A 21,756-nucleotide genomic window follows, 5' to 3' on the forward strand; every position below is an offset into this window, starting at 1 on the left:
ATTATCACTATCTGTTATGCCAGGTAAAAAGACAAATAATGGCAGTGACTGAAAGAAACTATTGAATCTAGGTAAAGCAAAATGGAGGCTTATAACACCAAATGGACTCAAGTTTCATAAGTTATGCAAAGTTTATTGAAAGCTCTAACTCTATGTTGAGTTTTCCCTTCATGAGTATTGAGATTATTCGGTTATTATTAACCATAATGGATTAGTGACATAAAATGAAGTTGTGTATTTCTTTAAATTTTCCTCATTTTTAAAAAGCATTCTTCTTTAACGATTCTTTTTTTTTAAAGATCTTATTTATTTATTTATTTGACAGAGAGAGAGACAGCCAGCGAGAGAGGGAACACAAGCAGGGGGAGTGGGAGAGGGAGAAGCAGGCTCCCAGCGGAGAAGCCTGACAGGGGGCTCGATCCCACAACACCGGGATCACGCCCTGAGCAAAAGGCAGACGCTTAAGGACTGAGCCAGCCAGGCGCCCCTTCTTTAACGATTCTTGATGTTTGTATTATAATAAAAGAAATAACAAAAAAATAAAACATGCTAAAAGGTAAAAGATGTTTATAGAAAGTGCTATGAAACACAGCAGAGAAAACTTCTAACTGGGAATTACCTAGTGCTTAAAAAAGGAGATAATGAGGTAGGGAAAACATGCAAAAAACATGAGGTAAGTTCGAACCCATCAAATTTGAGAAAATGGAAGTGGTTCCATAGGGAGAATCCACAAAGACATGGTGGGAAATAAGGTTAGATATATAGGATAGGGTCAAATCAAGAAAAATCTTAACAATTCAGCAAAACTGTCAAAATATTTCAATGGGTTTCAAAGGAAGCTCCTGAAAAGCTGGTGGCTCAGAAAAGCTTAAGGAGAGAACTAAGAGAGAAAAACGTGATTCTTCTATGCCAAAATATTTGAAGCGTTATTTCAAGTGGCCAATTAACTACTGCCAAGGCAAAGTAACTGGGACAATCTCTCCTTACTTTAATAGCTAGCCTTTATTTCCAGCCTTCCTTTTTTCTTGATATTAATTTGTTCTTAACCGCTATCGCCTTTATAAAAGCACTGGGTGGTGGTACATAGGAATACATGTATACACAAAGAATGTTATCCAGAATAGATGGCCTTAGAAAAACTCTGGCCAAATACAAATAACTGGAAATTATCCTTTTTTTTTTTTGAAATTACTTTTTTGTTCAACTAGGGTTGATTTCTTATTAGTCCAAATGCTTATCTAGCTGTGAAACTCCTATCAAAGTGGAGAGTATACGTGTGTGTATGTGTGTGTATATACACACACACATACAATAAGACTTTCCCCATAAATTATTATTTGAGGTTTTATGCAATTTTCCCTTTCTCCTCATAAATAGCAGTCTTGTAGAAGGACTACATAGAAATTTTTCCAAAGCTGACATCAAAATGGCCAATAAGCAAATGAAAAGATGCTAATCAACAAAACATCAGGGAAATGCTTATCAACAACACAAGGACGTATCACCTTAAATGTACTGGAATGCCTATTATCAAGAAGACAAGAGACAAGAGGTGCTAACAAGGATGTGGTGAAAGGGAAACCATATACACTGTTGGTGGGAATGTACATTGGTCTGACCACTATGGAAAACAATATGGAGGTTCCTTAAAAAATTAGAAATAAATCTGCCATACGATCCGGCAATCCTCACTTCTGGGTATTTATCTAAAGGAAATGAAAACAAGATTTCAAAGAGAGAAATGCACTCCTATGTTTACTGCAGCATTATTCACAATAGCTAAGATATGGAAATGATGACTGAATGGATAAAAAAGATGTGGGATAGATAGATAGATAGATAGATAGATAGATATCTACACACACACACACACAATGGAATGATATTCAACTGTTAGAAAGGAGACCATCTTGCCATTTATAACAACATGGAGGGAACTTGAGCACATTATGCTAAATGAGATAGGTCAGAAAAATAAAAAATAATGTATTCAGTTATTTGTAGCATCTAAAAAAGTCAAACTTGTAAAAAACAGAGAGTAAAATGTCATTAACAGGAGATGAGGTAGTGGGGAGATAAGACTGATGTTGTTAAGAATACAAACCTGCAAGGAGCAGTAAATAAGCCATAGAAATCTCCTGCACAGTATAATGAATACAGGCAACAATAATACCATGCTACAATTATGTAATGTTGATAAATACTGGTAAAACAACAATCACATTACAATAAATAAATGTATCAAAGTAACACATGGTATACCTTAAATTTACACATTATATATTAAACTTATTCACTAAAAAAAAAGAAAAACAAAAAAGTAGCAGTTTTATTTTACTACTACTACTAACTACCATCTATAGAGCACTTACTATGTGCCAGGCACTGTGCTTTATGTATATTGTTACTAATCCTTTAGGCAATTTTATAGGGCAGGGGCTAATATATCTATTTTAGAGATACCAAGGCTCTGATAATTTAAATAATTTACCCAGAAGCAAATGCCACTGCTGTTTGCCCCCAGAGCCTGTGCTTGGTCTTCTGTGTCATACTGGTAAAGTAGTTTAAACACAGGTATGCCGTTCACTCTTACACATATCACAGAACACTTAAAACCAGTAAGAAGTAGCTGTCTCGTTGGGGAAGAAAAGACTCAAAGGAGGTATAAAAAGATTAAACCATATCACTCAGCGATCCTGTATATAAATAAGGCTAATTCTTGAGAACTGAGAAAGAAAAGGCATATAAATGGTTGCCGGGCAACTCCTTCTTCATGACTATCTTTCCTTAGGTTGGTTCTGAGATCCTAGAATCCACCTTATTTCAGTTTTTTAAAATCTGGGGCAATTTGGGATAGAAACAGAGGGCATGACAAAAGGAACCAATACTTACTGGGCATTATACCAGGTCTCTTTACCTTTTTCTCATTTAATTTTCACAAACATACTGTAAGACAGCGATTATTTCCATTCACTGATTAGGTAAGGCTCAGAAAAAAGTGAATAATTTGCTTAAGACCAAACAGCTAGTAAGTCGCAGAACAAGACTTGCTAGCGAGTGGCAGAACAAATCCAAATTCAAACACTATCTACAGATAAAGTTAGTTTTATAATCACAGAAATGCAAGCACAGGAACTTAGATTTCCTTGGTAAGTTATAAATTCAGGGGTCTTTTGTGAGGTCTCTTCTTCCCTTTGGATTTCCCTTCTTACCCTTGGTCATTCTAATTTATTCTTCTTATCCCAGAAATAGCTTTATTAATTTAAAAAATTAATAATTTAAAAATTATGTAATTAATAATTTAAAAAATAAATTATTTATTAATTTAAAAAATTTAATTTACTTATTAACATGCTTATTATGCTGCACAATTATATAATGACAGGAAAACATCAAATTAACTTTATCTTAACTTTCAGCTCTTTGCATTAAATGGTTCACAAATAGTATAGTAAATGAGACAAAATGTGACTGCTTCTCACTTATATTATGAAAAATTGAATAATAATATTTTACATGTATACAGCCCTTTACAGTTTGCTGAGGAATTTCACTTATTTAACAAACAACCACCTTGCAAAGCAGGTAACATACTTCCCAGATGAGAAACTGAAGCTCGAAGAGGTTAAGTGAGTTTTCCAAGGTAACATAAAAGGAAGCTGGTATCCTGACTCCAAGTTGCTACTTTGTTGACAACAGAGCTGCATCTTTGAAAATACAAGCTTCTAAAATACCTAAGATATACCTATAGCTATCTCTATATCACAGGTGGCCCAGATCAATACCACAAACGGTAACTAGATTTGTCTTGTCTTGTCAGAAACTTAATTAAGATCTTCCTTCTTTATGGTGGATAGTCATTTCAATTTTATAAACACCTTCCCTCTTGTGTCACCATAAAAATGAAAATGCTATTTACTTGTTTTCGACATTTGTAATCAACCCAGAGACAGAGCATATTAAGATTTAACTACAGTTACAAAACAGAATTCGAATGCTAGCTACCTTGATATTATAAAAGAAAGGATATACTTAACAGGTTGAAAGTGGGAGGAAAAGAGAAAATTTTAAAAAAGAGGCAAGACTGCTTATATCCTTATATTACAAAATAGGGTTTGTCATATTGGCTAAAATAGGAAATGGAGATTTAAACAATCTATTATTTAATAGTAACTTCAAAGTCAAAGAAAGATATGGGAATAATGGGATCTCTTAAAAAGTAGGGGGAAGGGAGGGAGGAAACAGTTTACAATTCAGTTGCATTCATCATACCAGGAAGTGAAAATGTCTATATAAAGGAAACCATTAGAAATAGAGAAATAGTTAAAAGTAGCATCTAAAAAAGTAACTATGTTTTTACTACAAATCTTTCTAGACTAATAGATTTTTAACTACTTATTTTCATAAAATTATTTTTTCGGAAAAAAGGGATGTGTGGATATTAAAAAGCAAATGAAACACATGTTTCTTTTTAAAAAATACTATCATTATTAGAAATGGGGAGTTGTTATTTGAACTTTTTATCAAAATTGTACATAGTGCTCTAACATTTCAAACTGGGGCCAGTTTCTTAGAACAAGCAATGACTTCTTTGTTGTAGAAGTCTGTGAATATTTTCTTATTAATCAATTTTCAACAGCCCTATAAATACTCATTGTCTTTTATGACTGATGCTATTGTAGATGACAGCTATTTCCTGACTCAAAGCCCTCACTGTCAGCACAATTTCGTGCTGGAAATAATTTAAATGTGTTGCAATAAGCTGTATAATACCATCTAATTCCTACCACATCTAACCTGCCTTTCTGCAACTCACAAACAAAATCATTACTTTCTTTCTTCTTCCAGAAGTTTTTCAGAAATACACATAAAGTGTAGGGATCACGGTAAAATACAGTACTGGAAAGAAAAGGTCTGGGGTGATAGTACAAATCAAACAAGGAAAATATGATATGTAATAGAGAAAATCCAAGACCTTAGAAGAAGTGAATTTTTAAGAAACAGCAGTAAAAAGAGAATTAACACATAGGATAAAGAAATTCCCCCACAATATAAATATATTTATGTTATCGAGAATGAATCTAGAAATCAATGATATGTATTAAAATAAAGTCAGCCAAATTCATAGGAGTAGTTTCTGGAAGCAGAAAATTTGGGGAAGGGTAACTTTTCCTAACAAATTTACTAATATTAAAAAGATACACACCCTGGGAACTCTTAAATACTATTTTAAAATGAAACAAATCTTGAAGGAAGAAGGACATAAAAAGAGAACCAAATCAGTATCTCTAAGATTGGAATAAATTTGCTGCCATCTTTGCATGTATGAGCTAGCACGTGCTCTCTCTCTCTCTTTTTTTCGAGAATACTGGTGAGGAAAAACTCATCTGGGCATGAGAACATTATTTTGGATCTACTATGCCTGTGAGCCTTAATAAGTCACCAACTCCATCAACCAATGTCCTCTATAATTTTCATATGAACTTAAACATTTAACATGATAGGCTATTATGGGGTACACTGGTAGGAAACACAACTGAAATACCAGACTTACATTATCACAGAGATGTTCAGAGGATGAAACAAGAACCTGTGGAACACTACACACGTATAAAAGATAATCATGCTGGGAATGGTATTGGGATGGGGAAAGCACATCTCATAACTTGTTAAGGGTCATTTGTAAAAATCCATACATATAAGTGTGTACCATAAACAAGAAAAATAAGATACTCTAAATTAGAGGAAAATAAAATACACTGACACAGCATTAGGATAAAAAAGATCTTGAGAAAGTATATTAGGTATTATTTTACACATGACAGACAAAAGTTTGCTGATTTGAAAAAGTGTGAAATTAATTTTATTTTTCAGGGCGCCTGGGTGGCTCAGTCCTTAAGCGTCTGCCTTTGGCTCAGGGCGTGACTGAGCCCCACATCGCTTCTTCCTCTCCCACTCCCCCTGCTTGTGTTCCCTCTCTCGCTGTCTCTCTCTCTCTCTGTCAAATAAATAAATAAAATCTTTAAAAAAAAAAAGAAATTTTATTTTTCTTCTTCTGTTCAAAATCTAGTTCTTGTGCTTTCCATTTTGGCTGTTATAATTTATTGAAAAACTATGGGCCTCTTAAAAATGTTCTTGTATAATGTTATAAAAATACTCACATAAATAATGTTTTCCCATACAAACTAAAAATCATATATTATGGAATTTTAATGCTTTCCAAACCCAGGCTTCTCTTTTAAAGACTGGTGTCTGCTATAAACTATTTTTAAAAGATACTTCCTTTCCACACTCGTGAATTAACAAACAATGGACATTTCACGGTCAATACTACAAAGTTAATAGTATTAGAAGCTGAAATAGCAACAATGACTAACTAAATCTGGATTTACAACTAATTAAAAACAAACCAAAATCACAGTTTCCAGGAAAAAGCATTTAAAAAGAAAGTACTCTATTTGGGTATTTCTGAAATACTGTTTGTCACAATGTTAAAATAACATTAGTCTGTAAATGACATTAATTACATGTAATATTTCTGTCACACAAATAACATAGAAAGATCTCAAACAACTTAACCTTACACCTCAAAAAGCCCAAGGTTTGCAGAAGGAAGGGAATAACAAAGATCAGAGTGGAAATAAATGAAATAGAGACTAGAAATAGAAAAGATCAATGAAACTAAGTGTTGGCTTTTTGAAAACGTAAACAAAATGAACAAGCCTTTAGCTAGAATATGAAAAAAACGATTCAAATAAATGTAACTATAAATGAAAGACACTACAACTAATATGACAAAAATACAAAGGATAAGAATAATTAATGCCAACAAATTAAATACACTAGGAGAAATGGATAAATTTTTAGAAACATACACCTTACCAAGACTGAATCATGAAGAAACAAATTCTGAACAGACCAATAAGTAAGAGATTGAATCAGTAATCAAAAATCTCCCAACGAATAAAAGCCCAAGACCAGATGACTTCACTGGTCAATTCTACCAAACACTTAGAGATGAATAAATACTAATCCTTCTCAAATTTTTCCAAAAAATTGCCCAGAAAGGAACACTTTCAAACTCATTTCAAAAGACCAGCACTACCCTGATGTGGAAGCCAGACAAATACACTACAAGAAAAGATTACCAGCCAATATTCCTGATGAACACTGATGCAAAAACCTCAACAAAATACTAACAAACCAAATTCAAGAGTACTTTAAAGGGATCATTTAGTAGGGTCAAGACATTTATCCCTGGGATGCAAGAATGATCTGACATATGCAAATAAACATGATATACCATAAGAGCAGAATGAAGGATAAAAATCATATCATTTCAGTAGATGCAGAAAAATCATGTGACCAAATTCAACATACTTTCATGACAAAAACTTCAATACAGTAGGTATAGAAGAAATGTGGCTCAACATAATAAAGGCTGTATAGGACAAGCCCACAGCTAACATCATACCCAATGGTGAAAAGTTAATATCTTTCCTCTAAAGTTAGAAACAAGGGTACCCACTCTCATCACTTCTATTCAACATAGTACTGGAAGTCTTAGCAACAGCAATTTGGCAATAAAATGAAATTGCAGGCATCCAAATAGGAAAGGAAGAAGTAAAATTATCTGTGTGCAGATGACATGATCTACAGACTCCATCAAAAAAAGTGTTGGAACTAATCAACAAATTCAGTAAAGTTGCAGGATAGAAAATCAACATACAAAAATCAGTTCCTTGTCTATATACTACCAATGAACTGTTCAAAAGAGAAATCAAGAAAGCAATCCCATCACTGTGTCATTTACCTGAAACTAATATAACATTATATGTTAACTATACTTCAATAAAAAAATCAATAAATAAAAGGTAGTTGTTCTGTGCATGTTTATTTCATAAATGTAAAATCAACTCTATTTAAAAATGGGAGATGGGGCGCCTGGGTGGCACAGCGGTTAAACGTCTGCCTTCGGCTCAGGGCGTGATCTCGGCGTTATGGGATCGAGCCCCATATCAGGCTCCTCTGCTATGAGCCTGCTTCTTCCTCTCCCACTCCCCCTGCTTGTGTTCCCTCTCTCGCTGGCTGTCTCTATCTCTGTCGAATAAATAAATAAAATTTAAAAAAAATAATAATAAATAAAAATGGGAGAAAGTCCATTTACAATAGCATCAAAAATAATAAAATACTTAGGAATAAATTTAACCAAGGAGATAAAAACATGTACATTACAAACTATGACACTGATGAAAGAAATTGAAGAAGGCACAAATAAAAGGAGAGATATCCTGTGTTCTTAGATTGAAAGAATTAATATGGTTTTTTTTTTTAAATGATTTTTTATTATATTGTGTTAGTCACCATACAGTACATCCCAGATTCCGATGTAAAGTTCGATGCAAGAATTAATATTGTTAAAATGTCCACACTACCGCAAGCGATCTATGGATTCAATATAACCTTTATCAAAATTTCAATGGCATTTTTCACAGAAATAGAAAAAAACTATTCTAAATTCATATAAAACCACAAAAGACTGAACCGTCACAGTAATCTTAAGAAAAAATGAACAGAGCTAGAGACATCACACTTCCTGATTTCGAGGCTATAATATTACTATTAAAAGGCTACAGTAATCAAAACAGTATGATGACGACATAAAAACAGGTACACAGACCAATGGAGGAGAACAGAGCCTAGAAATAAACCTATACACACATAATCAGCTAATCTTTGACAACATACCAAGAACATATAACGGGGAAAGGACAGTCTCTAAACGGTGCTGAGAAAATTAGATATCCACATGCAAAAGAATGAAACTACACCCCTACCTTATATCACTCACAGCAATTAACTCAAATTGGTTTAAGACTTAAATTTAAGACCTTTGGCTCAGGTCATGATCCCAGGGGCCTGGGACTGAGCCCCACATCAGGCTCCCTGCTCAGTGGGAAGCCTGCTTCTCCCTCTCCCTCTGCCCCTGCCGGTGTTCCCTCTCTTACTGTCTCTCTCTCTGTCAAATAAATAAATAAAATCTTAAAAAAAAAAAAAAAAAGAAAGAAAGAAAATGTAGTATCTCATACACACACACACACAGAGGCAGGGAGGGAGGGGGGAAGGGGGAGAGAGAGGGCGAGAGATCTTATTCAGCCATAAAGATGGAAATCTTGCCATTTGCAAGGATAGGGATGAACCTGGAGGGCATTATGCTAAGTGAGATAAGGCAGACAGAGAAAGACAAATACTGCATGGAATGACTTACATGTGGAAACAAAACAAAACAAAACAAAAAACGAAATGAAATGAAAAAGGGGATCTCACAGAAACAGCAAAATTGTGCTTCCAGGGGCTAGGGGGTTGGAGAAATGGGAAGATATAGGTCAAATGGTGTAAACTTTCAGTTATGAGTAAGCTCTAATGCACAGCATGGTGACTACATATGTAATAAAGTCCTGCATACTTAAATTTGCAAAGAGCAGATCTTAAGCGTTTTCACGACACACACACACACACACACACACACACACACACACAAGAATGAATTGTGTGAGATGATGGATATGCTAATTATCTTGACTGTGGTAATTATTTCATAATATATATATATCAAATCATATTGTACACTTTAATCTACAATTCTATTTATTAATTATTTCTCAATAAAGCTGAAAAAATAAAAAGGGAGTCCAGCAAAAAAGGTCTTTCTATTTTTTCAACTGGCAACTTTAGAAGATACAATAGGCAAGACATTTAGTCTACTAGAAGTTCAAAAAGGGAGGACCAAATCTGTCTTGTACTCTGAATTATTTTAACCTCTATGTTTCATAGAAAGTAGACTTACAAAAGTCTAATTGACAATAAACTACATTTTAATATGTATGCCAGGCCAAGAAAAAAATATTGTTTTTTTTTAAAAAAAAAGAAAGAATGTACATATTTTTGGTCATAAGCAATAAACCTCTCTGAGCATTTTGAGAGTCTTCAGGAAGATAGAATGAACTCTACATTATGTAAAATTCATTAAAATCTATAACCTAGCATTTTAGTACCCATAGGATGCTAAAAAGATTTCCTAAACACTTCAGATTCCCAGAATATTTTCTTCAGTTTTAAAACAGACTGAATTATGCTCAGCATAGCTTTAGTGTTAGGTGTATTTTATTATTTATGATGTTTTCAAAACCGATAATTCATATTTGACATATATAACTCTCTAGAATGTTTCATTAACCATTTCATTTCCTAACTTCATAGAATGAAACAGAGTACGCTGTATCAGGAAAGCTGAAAAAATGCTCACGGATTATATCAAGACCACGTTTGGTTCAAACATTTTAATGCTGGTGTCTCTCCACAGAATGTGTAAATAACTGAGCTGCTATAACATACCTATCTTTTACTGTATACTTTACTTTCTGCATTTTTTTTTAATTAGTGTAGTTAACCCAGACCAAAAATGTGGTTAAAAAAATATTCTCAAAGGCATACTATAAAACTATTGTAAAACACCTTTGTAATCATATATCAAATTATATGTCCACATTCACTGTATATTTTTAAAAATTACATCTTACATGATATAATTCACAACACCTCTACTTATGTTTGTTTTTGTGGAAATTTCACATACATTCTTTCATATGCTCATCATAAGAAATCTAAGAGAAAGACAAGGAATCTATAATCAAGCCTGTTTTGCTGAGGCCTCAAATATATTTCTTATTATAATGATACCCGTTGGTATCTTATATTTGTAATTAAAAAGATAAAAATAATTAAAAGTTATTATTGCCATTATAATGTTGCTTCAGACTTTTCTTAAAAGTTAAAAATATTCCTTGGCTTACCTGCTGCATGTAACAAACTAGCTTCTACTCTGTGGGGAACTCTTGGTGGAATTTTCATAGATGCACGTATCTGGTAAAAACTAAAGGAAAATAGACAAAAAAAATCATTTCAAAATATATTTTAAAACATGCAATTTCTATATATTTGTATGTATTAAGTAATAAATTTGGTCTGCTTATATCAGTGTCCCATAATATTTATTTATTTATTATTTTTAAAAATTTCTTTCTTTCTTTTAAAGATTTTATTTATTTATTTATTTATTTATTTATTTATTTATTTATTTATTTAATTTATTTGAGAGAGAGTGTGCGTGAGTGGGGGAGGAACAGAGGGAGAGGGACAAGCAGACTCTGTGGTGAGCATGGAGCCAAAGCAGGGCTCAATCCCAAGACCCTGAGATCATGACCTGAGCCGAAATCCAGAGCCAGCTGCTTAACCAACTGAACAACCCAGGCACCCCTACCATAATATTTAGTACTGGTGAAAAACAATACATTAGGTCCACATCAAATATGAGCAGTACGCAGTAAGACCCAAAGGGAAACCAGCATGTATAATGAATGAGAAAACAAAAGAAATGTATTTGGTATTTCTTACTTTAAATGAGAGAATGTCATAGCAACCAGAGGAGTTAGTAAGGCATCTAAGACTTTCACGGCCTAATTTGGTTATTCATTTTTTTCTTTTAGAACATAATAAAGATAAATTATTCTTAAGCATAAGTTAGAGAAAATAGAGATAATGGTTTTTGAAAACTGGCTTAATACTATAAATTACAAAATAAAGACATGTATTTGGTTTAAAGAATTCAGCATTTTTTCAAGGTCAGAGGTATTAGTTTATGTACTTTTATTTATTTAATCTACAGGATTTTATAATATTTATATCTACATATAGAAATCAACCAGTCACTAGTAAGAACAGTTTATATGGAATAAAAAATTTGAGGTAAACATTATAATATGTTTGTGTTGTAACAATACACTGCAAGTATATATATGTAATGGAGGTTACACACATCTACACACACACACACACACACACACACGACACACACACCATCACTAAAAGCTAAATCAAAGTTACAAATCCAGATGAGTTTAGATATACACAAGGGAATTGAATATTTTGTTTCTTTTTATTTAATAATTTCCTAGTGATTTAAATTTTTGAATTTGTAAATAATACAAAGATAAAAATACATAAATATATTACTACTATTACCTATAGCAAGGTATAGCATTGGAAAGAACATACGGTCAGGTCACAAAGCCAGAATTAAAGAGGAGTGAATGAAAGTCTAGCCAATTAAATCTATAACCTTGAAAGTCACAATCTGGCCTTAAAGAAACATGGCAAAACTCCATAAACAGAGAGAGATAATTAGTTGAGATTAAGATACGGTCAGATTGAAAAACATGAGATGACTAAAACCAAAAATCAAAGTGGAATCATAGGAGCCTGGGAACCAACTTCCCATGCTGAGAATTTTAACTAAAAATTAAGTAAAATAAACACAGGCAAGTAAGCTCCTTGACATAGGTCTTGGTGATGACTTTCTTTGTACTCCGACACCCAAAGCAAAGGTAACAAAAAGCAAAAATAAGCAAATGGAACACATAAAACTAAAAACTTTCTGCATGGCAAAGGAAACCATCAACAAAATGAAAAGGTAACCTACCAAATGAGAGAAAATATTTGAAAATCATATATCTAATAAGGGGTTAATATCCAAAATTATTTTAAAGAACTCATATAACTCAAAAGCAAAACAAAACAAAACAAAAAACACCCCAAACATACAATCTGATTTTAAAAATGGGCAAAAGAGGGGCACCTGGGTGGCTCAGTCAGTTAAGCCTCTGCCTTTAGCTCAGGTCATGATCCCGGGGTTCTGGAATCGAGGCCCGCATGGGGCTCCTGCTCAGCACGGAGTCTGCTTCTCCCCCTCCCTCCGCCCCTTCCTCCCACTCATATACTCTCTCTCTCAAATAAATAGATAAAATCTTTTTTAAAAAATGGGCAAAAGATCTAAATAGACATTTTTCCAAAGAAGCCATATAGGTATATGAAAAGATGCTCAACATCAGTAATCATAAGTGAAATGCAAATTAAAACCACAATGAAATGTCACCTCACACCTGTTAAAATGACTATTATCAAAATATCAAAAGATTAAGTGCTGAAGATGTGGAGAAAAGGGAATGAACCATTGTGCACTGTTAGAGGGAGTATAAGTTGGTGTAGTCACTATGGAAAATTATATGGAGGTTCTGGGAAAAATTAAAAATAGAACTACTATATGATCCAGCAATTCCACTACAGAGTATCTGCGTGAAGAACATGAAAAAAATAATTCAAAAAGGTAGTATGCACCCCTATGTTCATTTTAGCATTATTTACAATAGCTAAGATATGGAAACCATCTAAGTGTCCATTCATCAATGAATGAATAAAGAAGAGGTGATATATATATATATATATATACACATATATATATATATATATATATACATACACACACACAATGGAATACCACACAGCCATAAAAAGAATGAGATTTTGCCATTTGTGACAACATGGATGAACCTTGAGGGTACTATGCTAATTGAATTAAGTCAGAAAAATACATGATTTCACTTACACATGGAATCTAAAAAACAAAACAAACAAAACCAAACCTAGACTTACGTATAGAGAGAACAGACTGATGGTTGCCAGAGGAGGGAAGGCTGGGGGAAGCAAATGGGTGAAGGGTATCAAGGAGTACAAACTTCCAGTTAAAAAATAAGTCAGTCATGGGGATGTAACATACAAGATGGGGAATAAAGTCAATAATAGGGTATTAACTTTGTATGGTGACACATGGTAAATAGACTTATTGTGATCATTTTGCAATGTAGACAAATGTCACATCACTATGTTATACACCTGAAACTAATATAATATTCTATGTCAATTATAACTCAATAAAAAGCAAAAATATTCTTAAATAAACAAGTCAAGCGATGTATCTAAAAACAATGATCCTCTAACCATTAGATTTGAAAGATCAGAAACATAATAATATTCTTCAAAAGTCCTCAATGGATGGGGAAACCAGATTGTAGATGAAGAGAAAACCAATAAAAGCAGCAATTACACATGCTACATTTATGATGGTTGGCAATAAAATGGAATAATAATTCACTTAATCTTTATCTCCAGTTCCAAACCTCCAATTAATTATGAACTAACTCCACTTGGATATCTTACCTCAAACTCAGCATACCAAAATGAACAAATCTTCAACTTCCTTATTAATTTCAACATTACTAATATTGTACAAGTTAATAAGATTAAAAACTTCAACATTATCTTTTAAATATTTATTAAAAATACCCAATTTGCAACAAGTGGAACAATGAAACCATATGCCCACTACCCATTTTCAACAATTAAAAAGATTTTTGCCATATTTGACTCATCTGTACTTTTTCTTTGCTGAGCCATTTCAAAGTAATCTTAGATATCACATATATTTACACTTCTACATACATATTTTTAATGTTTTTTCAGTCTCATCCTCCATATGGAATCAGTCATTAAACCCAACTATTCTTCCCCCAAATGCCTCCCAGAAATTAATAACAAAAAAATAAAAAATGTTAAAGTGGGTAGGAGAATGATTTTTAAAATGTCTCTGATTTTTTCACCCATCCTGGTGTCCCATACATTTTGCAATGTGACTTTCAATAAAAAGTGGAGTTTAGTTCCCTACCCTTAAATCTGGGCTGGCCTTATAACTTGATTTGGGCAATACAATGTGGCAGAGATGACAATGTGCTAGTTCCAAGCCTAGGTCGTAAAAGGTCTTCTTGCATCGTTTCTTTCTCTTTGGAGCCTGCCTCCTCTGTGAGAATAAGCTGGAGGATGAGAGATCATAAAACAGAGCTGAGTCCGCCAAGGTAAGGCCATTCTGTAACAGCTAGCACCCAGCCAACCTGCCAGCTGAGTTTGAATTCATAAGTGAACCCAGCAAAATCAGCCAAGTCAGCCAAGAACAACAGAACCATTCATCTGATCTGGACTTGTGAGCAAAAATAAATGTTTATTGTTGTGATGCCACTGAAGCTCTGTGTTTGTTATTAGCTGCATTACTGTGGCGATACATAATACAGAAAATTGCTAACTTAGAAGTAGTGTGCACCATAACAAAAATTTAAAATATGTGGCACTGACTTCGGTACCAAAGTAACACTTATAGTTACAGAGGCAAGAAAAATGAGTAAATTATAGAGATTTAAAAAATGGTAACCCATGTTATACAGTGATGAAACTTTTGGTAAACACACTGTCAGCAATAACTTAGAAGAAGTTGGACAATGTATCTAAGAAACTTTGGGACTTGAGCAAGCTAATTTCCAGGGAGAATACTGAAAATGTCAACTGGTTACTCCTTGCTAAGCATAATAAGGTTCTGTCAGAAAGAGATGAGCTGAAGAAAGAAGTGGTCACTTTACAAACAGAATCTAGAGGGAATATAGATGGACCAGGACTTGCTAGATTGGAAAACAAAATGGGCTTTCATCTTCAGTCTCCCTAAAGATTTTAAAAATAAAATGCTGCCACGGACAAAGATCATTATCACGGGAGTGGCTACAAACCCCTTTCTTAAGATCTCTAAAGAACTTAAAGCAGTGTCTAAGTAGACATTCTCAGTTTGACAAAAGGGCTTTGAGGAAGTTGAGGGGCATGATCCCACAGAATTCTGATCCCCAAATATTAGTGATTACATCTAGAGAATAATCATGTCTCAAAAGACAATTGTGGATGTAGGTTTCAGAGCTTGGAATGAACTATATCAGACATACAGAAACCTCACAAAATTTTTAAGTAAGCTTTACTGGCCTAAGAACTGCCAGCTGAGACTCCTGGGCTGGCCTTATAAGTTGCTTAGCCAACAGAATGGAGTGGAAATAACAAGCGTGCCAATTCAAGAGGCCCTGCATCCTCTGCTGTCTTTCTTTGACTTCTGTCCCTGCCACGAAAACAAGCCCAGCCTGTCCTGCTGAAGAGAGACCATGAGGAGTAAAGCAGATCACAGCCATTTTTATTTTTTCAACAAGATGGTAAAGCCAAAACAAGCTAAAAATAAAACAACAACAAACACAAAAAACTCAATAGAAAATCTCTCTCACCCTACTTCTGATAGTCAGAGCTGCATTACTATCACCTAGTGCAGACCTTCAGGTTTGTACCTGAGTTACTGCAAGCACCTCTAAACTGTCCCCTATGCTTCTATTTCTTCTACACAACCATCAATCTAATATATCACAATCTTCGTCATGTTAGTAAATGCTTCTTGTAATAATAGTGATAATTTCTTTCTTACTTAGAAACCATTAATGGCTGCCCAAATCCCTACTGTCAACTCTTCTTCAGACATTAGGAGCCCTTCACAAACTTAACCTCTCCTTTCTTCACTATCTTTTCTTTTGCAATTCTCCTGGAGAATTCCAATCTCCTAAATATTCTTTAAAAGACATGTTCAGAGGCACCTCAGTCATTAAACATCTGCCTTCGGCTCAGGTCATGATCCCAGGGTCCTAGGATCAAGCCCCAGGCCCCCTGCTCAGTGGGGAACCTGCTTCTCCCTCTCCCTCTTCCTGCTGCTCCCCCTGCTTGTGCTCACTCTCTCTCTGTCAAATAAATAAATAAAATCTAAAAAAAAAAAAATACATGTTCATTCTTATTTCCAAGATTTGATTCACGCTGCTCTCTCCTACCAAAAGGGTCTTTCACTTTATCCTTTGCCTATACAAGTCTTTTTTTTTTAATAATAATTTTTATTATGTTATGTTAGTCACCATACAGTACATCCTTATGCCTATACAAGTCTTAATCACACTTTGATCCTATTTCTCCATAATGCCTTTCCTAAAATACTAACCCAGAAAGATGTCTTTCTGTTCTGATTCCTAGAGCACTTTCTATATACACTTCTTGAAAATTCATCATTTTGCATTTCCACTTAGCTGTTTTGTGCATATTCTTTATTTTCCCCATTCACTATAAGCTTTTACAAGCAAAAGAGATCTTATACATTTTCACAGAAGTCCTCTCAATGCTCAGTACAAATTCATAAATGCACATTACATATATCCAGCATTATCATTAAATCCACGTGAATAATTCTCAAACATTTACTTAAAACTAAAATTTCCTAAGAAAATAATTACTTGAATACACCTCATTGTTTGCCTTATATAGGCTGGAATATAAGTATGCAATTAACTTTAAATGAAAATCTGTACATCTTTTCTTATGCAAAATATATAATCTTCACATTAAAATACATACCCTCTCTGAAATAAATCCACATTGTAGAACTTGTTTAGCTCCACAGAGAATTCTACCATTGCTTGAACTTCAGTCATTTTCAATTTATACTGAGAAGACAAATCTGGTAACAGCACCTTGGTAAAAAAATCATGAGAAGCAGAATGACAAAAATGCCAATTTACAAAAACACTAATATTTAAACATATTTCAGAGTACGACAGGCAGAAAATAAAAATGAAGCAAATTAATTCAGTGTACCTAACTTAGCCTATCCCAACTAAACAGCACCAGAATCAACTAAATATACTTACTAATGATATACTTACTAAATAGCTATAATATATAATTTAAGATATGTTCTAATAGAATGCATTTTCTAAGACTTGTTTCCCTTTGTGACATCTATGTGATAATAATACAGCAAACTGCTGGGGCGCCTGGGTGGCACAGCAGTTAAGCGTCTGCCTTTGGCTCAGGGCGTGATCCCGGCGATCTGGGATCGAGCCCCACATCAGGCTCTTCCGCTATGAGCCTGTTTCTTCCTCTCCCACTCCCCCTGCTTGTGTTCCCTCTCTCGCTGGCTGTCTCTATCTCTGTCAAATAAATAAATAAAATCTTAAAAAATAAATAAATAAATAATACAGCAAACTGCTAAAAGAAACCCTTGACTTTATCACAGATAAAATAGTAAAGAAAAAAATTAAGTGACCTAATTATTCTCTTCTGGTTCTACACTGCACATCCAGGCAACTCCAAAGTCATGAAGAGAATTAGCATTCTTTGATCTCCATTTAAATTCATGAAGGTTTTTTTCTGTTAGGTGAAGTTCTTAAATTACTATTTGTTTTTAAATTTCAAAAAAAAAAATTTCCCCTCATTACAAAAGCTTAAAGTATTCATTTAAAGGACTAAAAAAAAAAAAAAAAATACAGGGGCGCCTGGGTGGCACAGCAGTTAAGCGTCTGCCTTCAGCTCAGGGCGTGATCCTGGCATTATGGGATCGAGCCCCACATCAGGCTCCTCCGCTATGAGCCTGCTTCTTCTTCTCCCACTCCTCCTGCTTGTGTTCCCTCTCTCGCTGGCTGTTTCTATCTCTGTCAAATAAATAAATAAAATCTTAAAAAAAAAAAAAAACACAGACAAGCAAAAATAAAAACAGTCATGATTCTGTCCATCGAAATATATGCTTTGGTATATATTCTTTACCTGTGTGTGCTTTTGTAAAATTTCTATAAAAATAGGATCCAAACCACATGTACATTTTATAGTGTTTACCTCATCTAATTTTTTGATGAGCACCTATGTCAATAAATGTAGTTTTACAACATTATTTTCAATTGTTCACTATTACACTGTGAATATTATAATTTAAACCATCTCCTATTGTCGGGTATTTCAGTAGTTTCCATCTTTTCACTACTTCAAAAAAGTACTGTAACAATCATCTTTATCAATAATACGTGCTTTAAAACACAATTCAGAGTAAGAAAGTGTTGAAAGACAATTCTCCAGAGTCTCATGTTTCTGCATATTTTGCAAGCAGACCCTGACTGCCCCTGTTCCAGACTATTTTTCAAGGATGTATGATCAGCGAACAGTCTTAGAAGTCAGAGATAGTGTCTCATACTGGAACAATGGGCAAACTTGTTTATTTTCCCTTTAATAGGCATAAGTCAGGCAGACTTATTATCCATTTTAAAAATCCGGGTACCCTTAGCTGAAGGTTCCTCTCCTATAATACAACCTACTGATACGCAGGTGTTGCCTAGTACTGTAGCTACTGCTACTACTATGAGTGCAAAGCGGCCTTTTCTTAAATCTAGGAGTCTCAGGTCTTCTGCCCACATCCATGGCACTGCGGCAGGCTAACTTGTTAGCCTGCAAGGGGGATAAAATCTCAGACCCTTCATAGTTTTTGAAATAGTTCTTCATAGAAATTCAACAAATATTCTGATCCATTGACTTAAATACAAAAGAAGAGATTCTTACCTCTGCTGGTTAAAACTTCATTTTAACATAATGAAATAACCAAACTTGTACTTCCAGTTACTGATTCTTATTGAAAATATATTGTTCCCCCTATGAGAAAGAAAAAAATAACATATCAAACAAAATAGATATTAAGAAGTCCATTTTAAAGAAACCTAGGCTTCATTAGTTACTTAACATTCTCAATTATCTAAAAGATCTAGATAAGCCTTCCTAGAAATAAGTTGTTGAGATTTTTCATTCAGTTTCACTGATATCAATATTAATTATTATAACTTTGTTAAGGAATCATTAATGTATACTTCATAGGACAATAATAAGTAAGAGTATTTTCTTAGTTCAGTGCTTCAGAAACAATTTTCATGAACTTTCAAAATATTGTAAGCTTATTACTTTTTAAGATACAAAACTTATCATTTTAAAATAACTCCTTGGGTAGAGTAAGTGATTTCTGAAGTTACATATATATGAAATGTGCATCTGTGCATTATGCGTGCACACACACACACACACACTTGAACTATTTTAAATACACTGACAAAAAAGAATGCCTGGATATGCTATGGATAGTTTTGTTCGCACTCCAAATATGTATTGCCTGAACAAAAAAAATCTCTTCCCCTTGGTAAAATTACCTTTGATACTAAAAATGTTAGAATAAAGACCACATTCACTCTTCTTCATAGGTTCTTTTTTTTCTCTCCATCATAAATACGTAGACTTTACCACCTTCAATAATTGCTATTTCATTTTTTACTGATTTATAACTGACATACATTAATATATTAGTTTCAGGTGTACAACATAGTGATTCGCTATTTTTATACATTACAAAATGATCACTTCAGTAGTTCTAGTTACTATTTGTTACTCTATAAAGTTATTACAATGTTATTGACTATATTCCCTATGCTGAACATTACAACCCTGTGACTTATTTGTTTTATCACTGGGAGTTTATACCTCTTAATTCCCTTCTATTTTGCCTATTCCCCCACCCCCATCCCTTCTGACAACCACCAGTTTTCTCTCTGCATCTATGAGTCTGTTTCTGTTTTGTTCATTTGTTTTGTCTTTTAGATATCACATGTAACAAAATAATGTGGTATTTGTCTTTTTCTGTCTATTTCACTTAGCAAAATACCCTCTAGGTCCATTCATGTTGCTGCAAATGGCAAGATTTCATTCTTTTTTTTAATGGTTGAGTAATATTCCATTGTACTTATACAGCACATCTTATTTATTCAATCATCTACTGATACAGAGATTGCTTCCATGTCTTGGCTATTATAAATAATGCTGCAATGAACATAGCGATGCGTTTATCTTTTGGAATTAGTGTCATTTTCTTTGGATAAATACCCAGAAGTGGGATTACTGGATCATATGGTATTTCTATTTTTAATGTTTTGAGGAACATCCATCCTGTTCTCCATAGTGGTTGCACCAATTTACACTCTGACCAACAGTGCACAAGGGTTCCCTTTTCTCCACTTCCTCTCCAATACCTGTTATTTCTTGTCTTTTTGATATTAGTCATTCTGACCGTTGTGAGGTGGCATCTCATTGTGGTTTTGATTTGCATTTCCCTGATGACTAGTGATGTTGAGCATCTTTTTATGTGTCTGTTGGCCATCTGGATGTCTTCTTTGGAAAAGTGTCTATTAAGCTGCTCTGTCCATTTTTTAAACAGGGTTCTGTGTTTTTCTACTTTTGTTTTTTGCTTTGCTATCCAGTTGTATGAGTTCGTATATGTTTTGGGTATCAACCCCTTATCAGATACTTCATTTGCAAGTGTCTTCTCCCATTCAGTAGGCTTTTTGTTTGGTTGATGGTTTCCTTCACTGTGTAAAAGCATTTTAGTTTGATGTAGTCCCATTTGTTTATTTTTGCTATTGTTGCCACTGCCTGAGGAGACATGTCCAAAAAGTACTGCTAAGCCCTATGTCAAAAAGCTTACTGCCTATGTTTTCTTCTAGAAGTTTTTTTGGATGTAGGTCTTACATTTAAGTCTTCAATCCATTTGGGTTTATTTTTGTATGTGGTATAAGAAAACGCTTCATTACTTTGCATGTATCTGTCCAGTTTTCTCAGCACCATTTACTGAATAGACTGTCTTTTCCCCACTGTATGTTTTTTCCTCCTTTGACACATTAACTGACCCTATAAAATGGGTTTATTTCTGGGCTCTCTATCCTGTTACATTGATCTACATGTCTGTTTTTGTGCTAGGACCATACTGTTTTGATTACTATCATTTTGTAGTATAGTTTGAAATCAGGAAGCATGATAACTCCAGCTTTGTTGTTCTTTCTCATGACTGCTTTGATATTTGAGGTCTTTGGTTGTTCCATACAAATTTTAGGGTTATTTGTTCCAGTTCTGTGAAAAATGTCACTGGTATTTTGACAGGGATTGCACTGAATCTGTAGGTTGCTTTGGGTGCTATGGACATTTTAACAATATTAAGTTTTCTAATCCATGAGCACGATCTATCTTTCCACTTGTGTCCTCTTCAATTTCTTTCTTCAATGTCTTATAATTTTCAGAGTATAGGTTTTTCACCTCCTCAGTTAAATTTACTCC

General features: G+C 33.9%; 1 protein-coding gene across 7 annotated transcripts in view; it reads right to left on the reverse strand.

Moving 5' to 3' along the window:
• The window catches only part of FAM135A (family with sequence similarity 135 member A), a 126,008-nt gene that overhangs the window by 91,239 nt on the left and 13,013 nt on the right, over nucleotides 1-21,756 (reverse strand). For all 7 annotated transcript variants that reach the window (XM_045803282.2, XM_045803272.2, XM_045803291.2 and 4 more), the window contains 3 exons: nucleotides 19,171-19,260; nucleotides 17,200-17,315; nucleotides 10,854-10,933 (listed from right to left, as the gene is read on the reverse strand). In XM_045803282.2, coding sequence (XP_045659238.1) covers nucleotides 10,854-10,933; nucleotides 17,200-17,276 — 157 coding nt within the window. In that variant the 5' untranslated portion in view covers nucleotides 17,277-17,315; nucleotides 19,171-19,260. The remainder of the gene's footprint in view (nucleotides 1-10,853; nucleotides 10,934-17,199; nucleotides 17,316-19,170; nucleotides 19,261-21,756) is intronic.

This window comes from Ursus americanus, chromosome 29, assembly GCF_024610735.1.
Source record: "Ursus americanus isolate L20-20 chromosome 29, mUrsAme1.1.p, whole genome shotgun sequence".
Lineage (NCBI taxonomy): Eukaryota > Metazoa > Chordata > Mammalia > Carnivora > Ursidae > Ursus > Ursus americanus.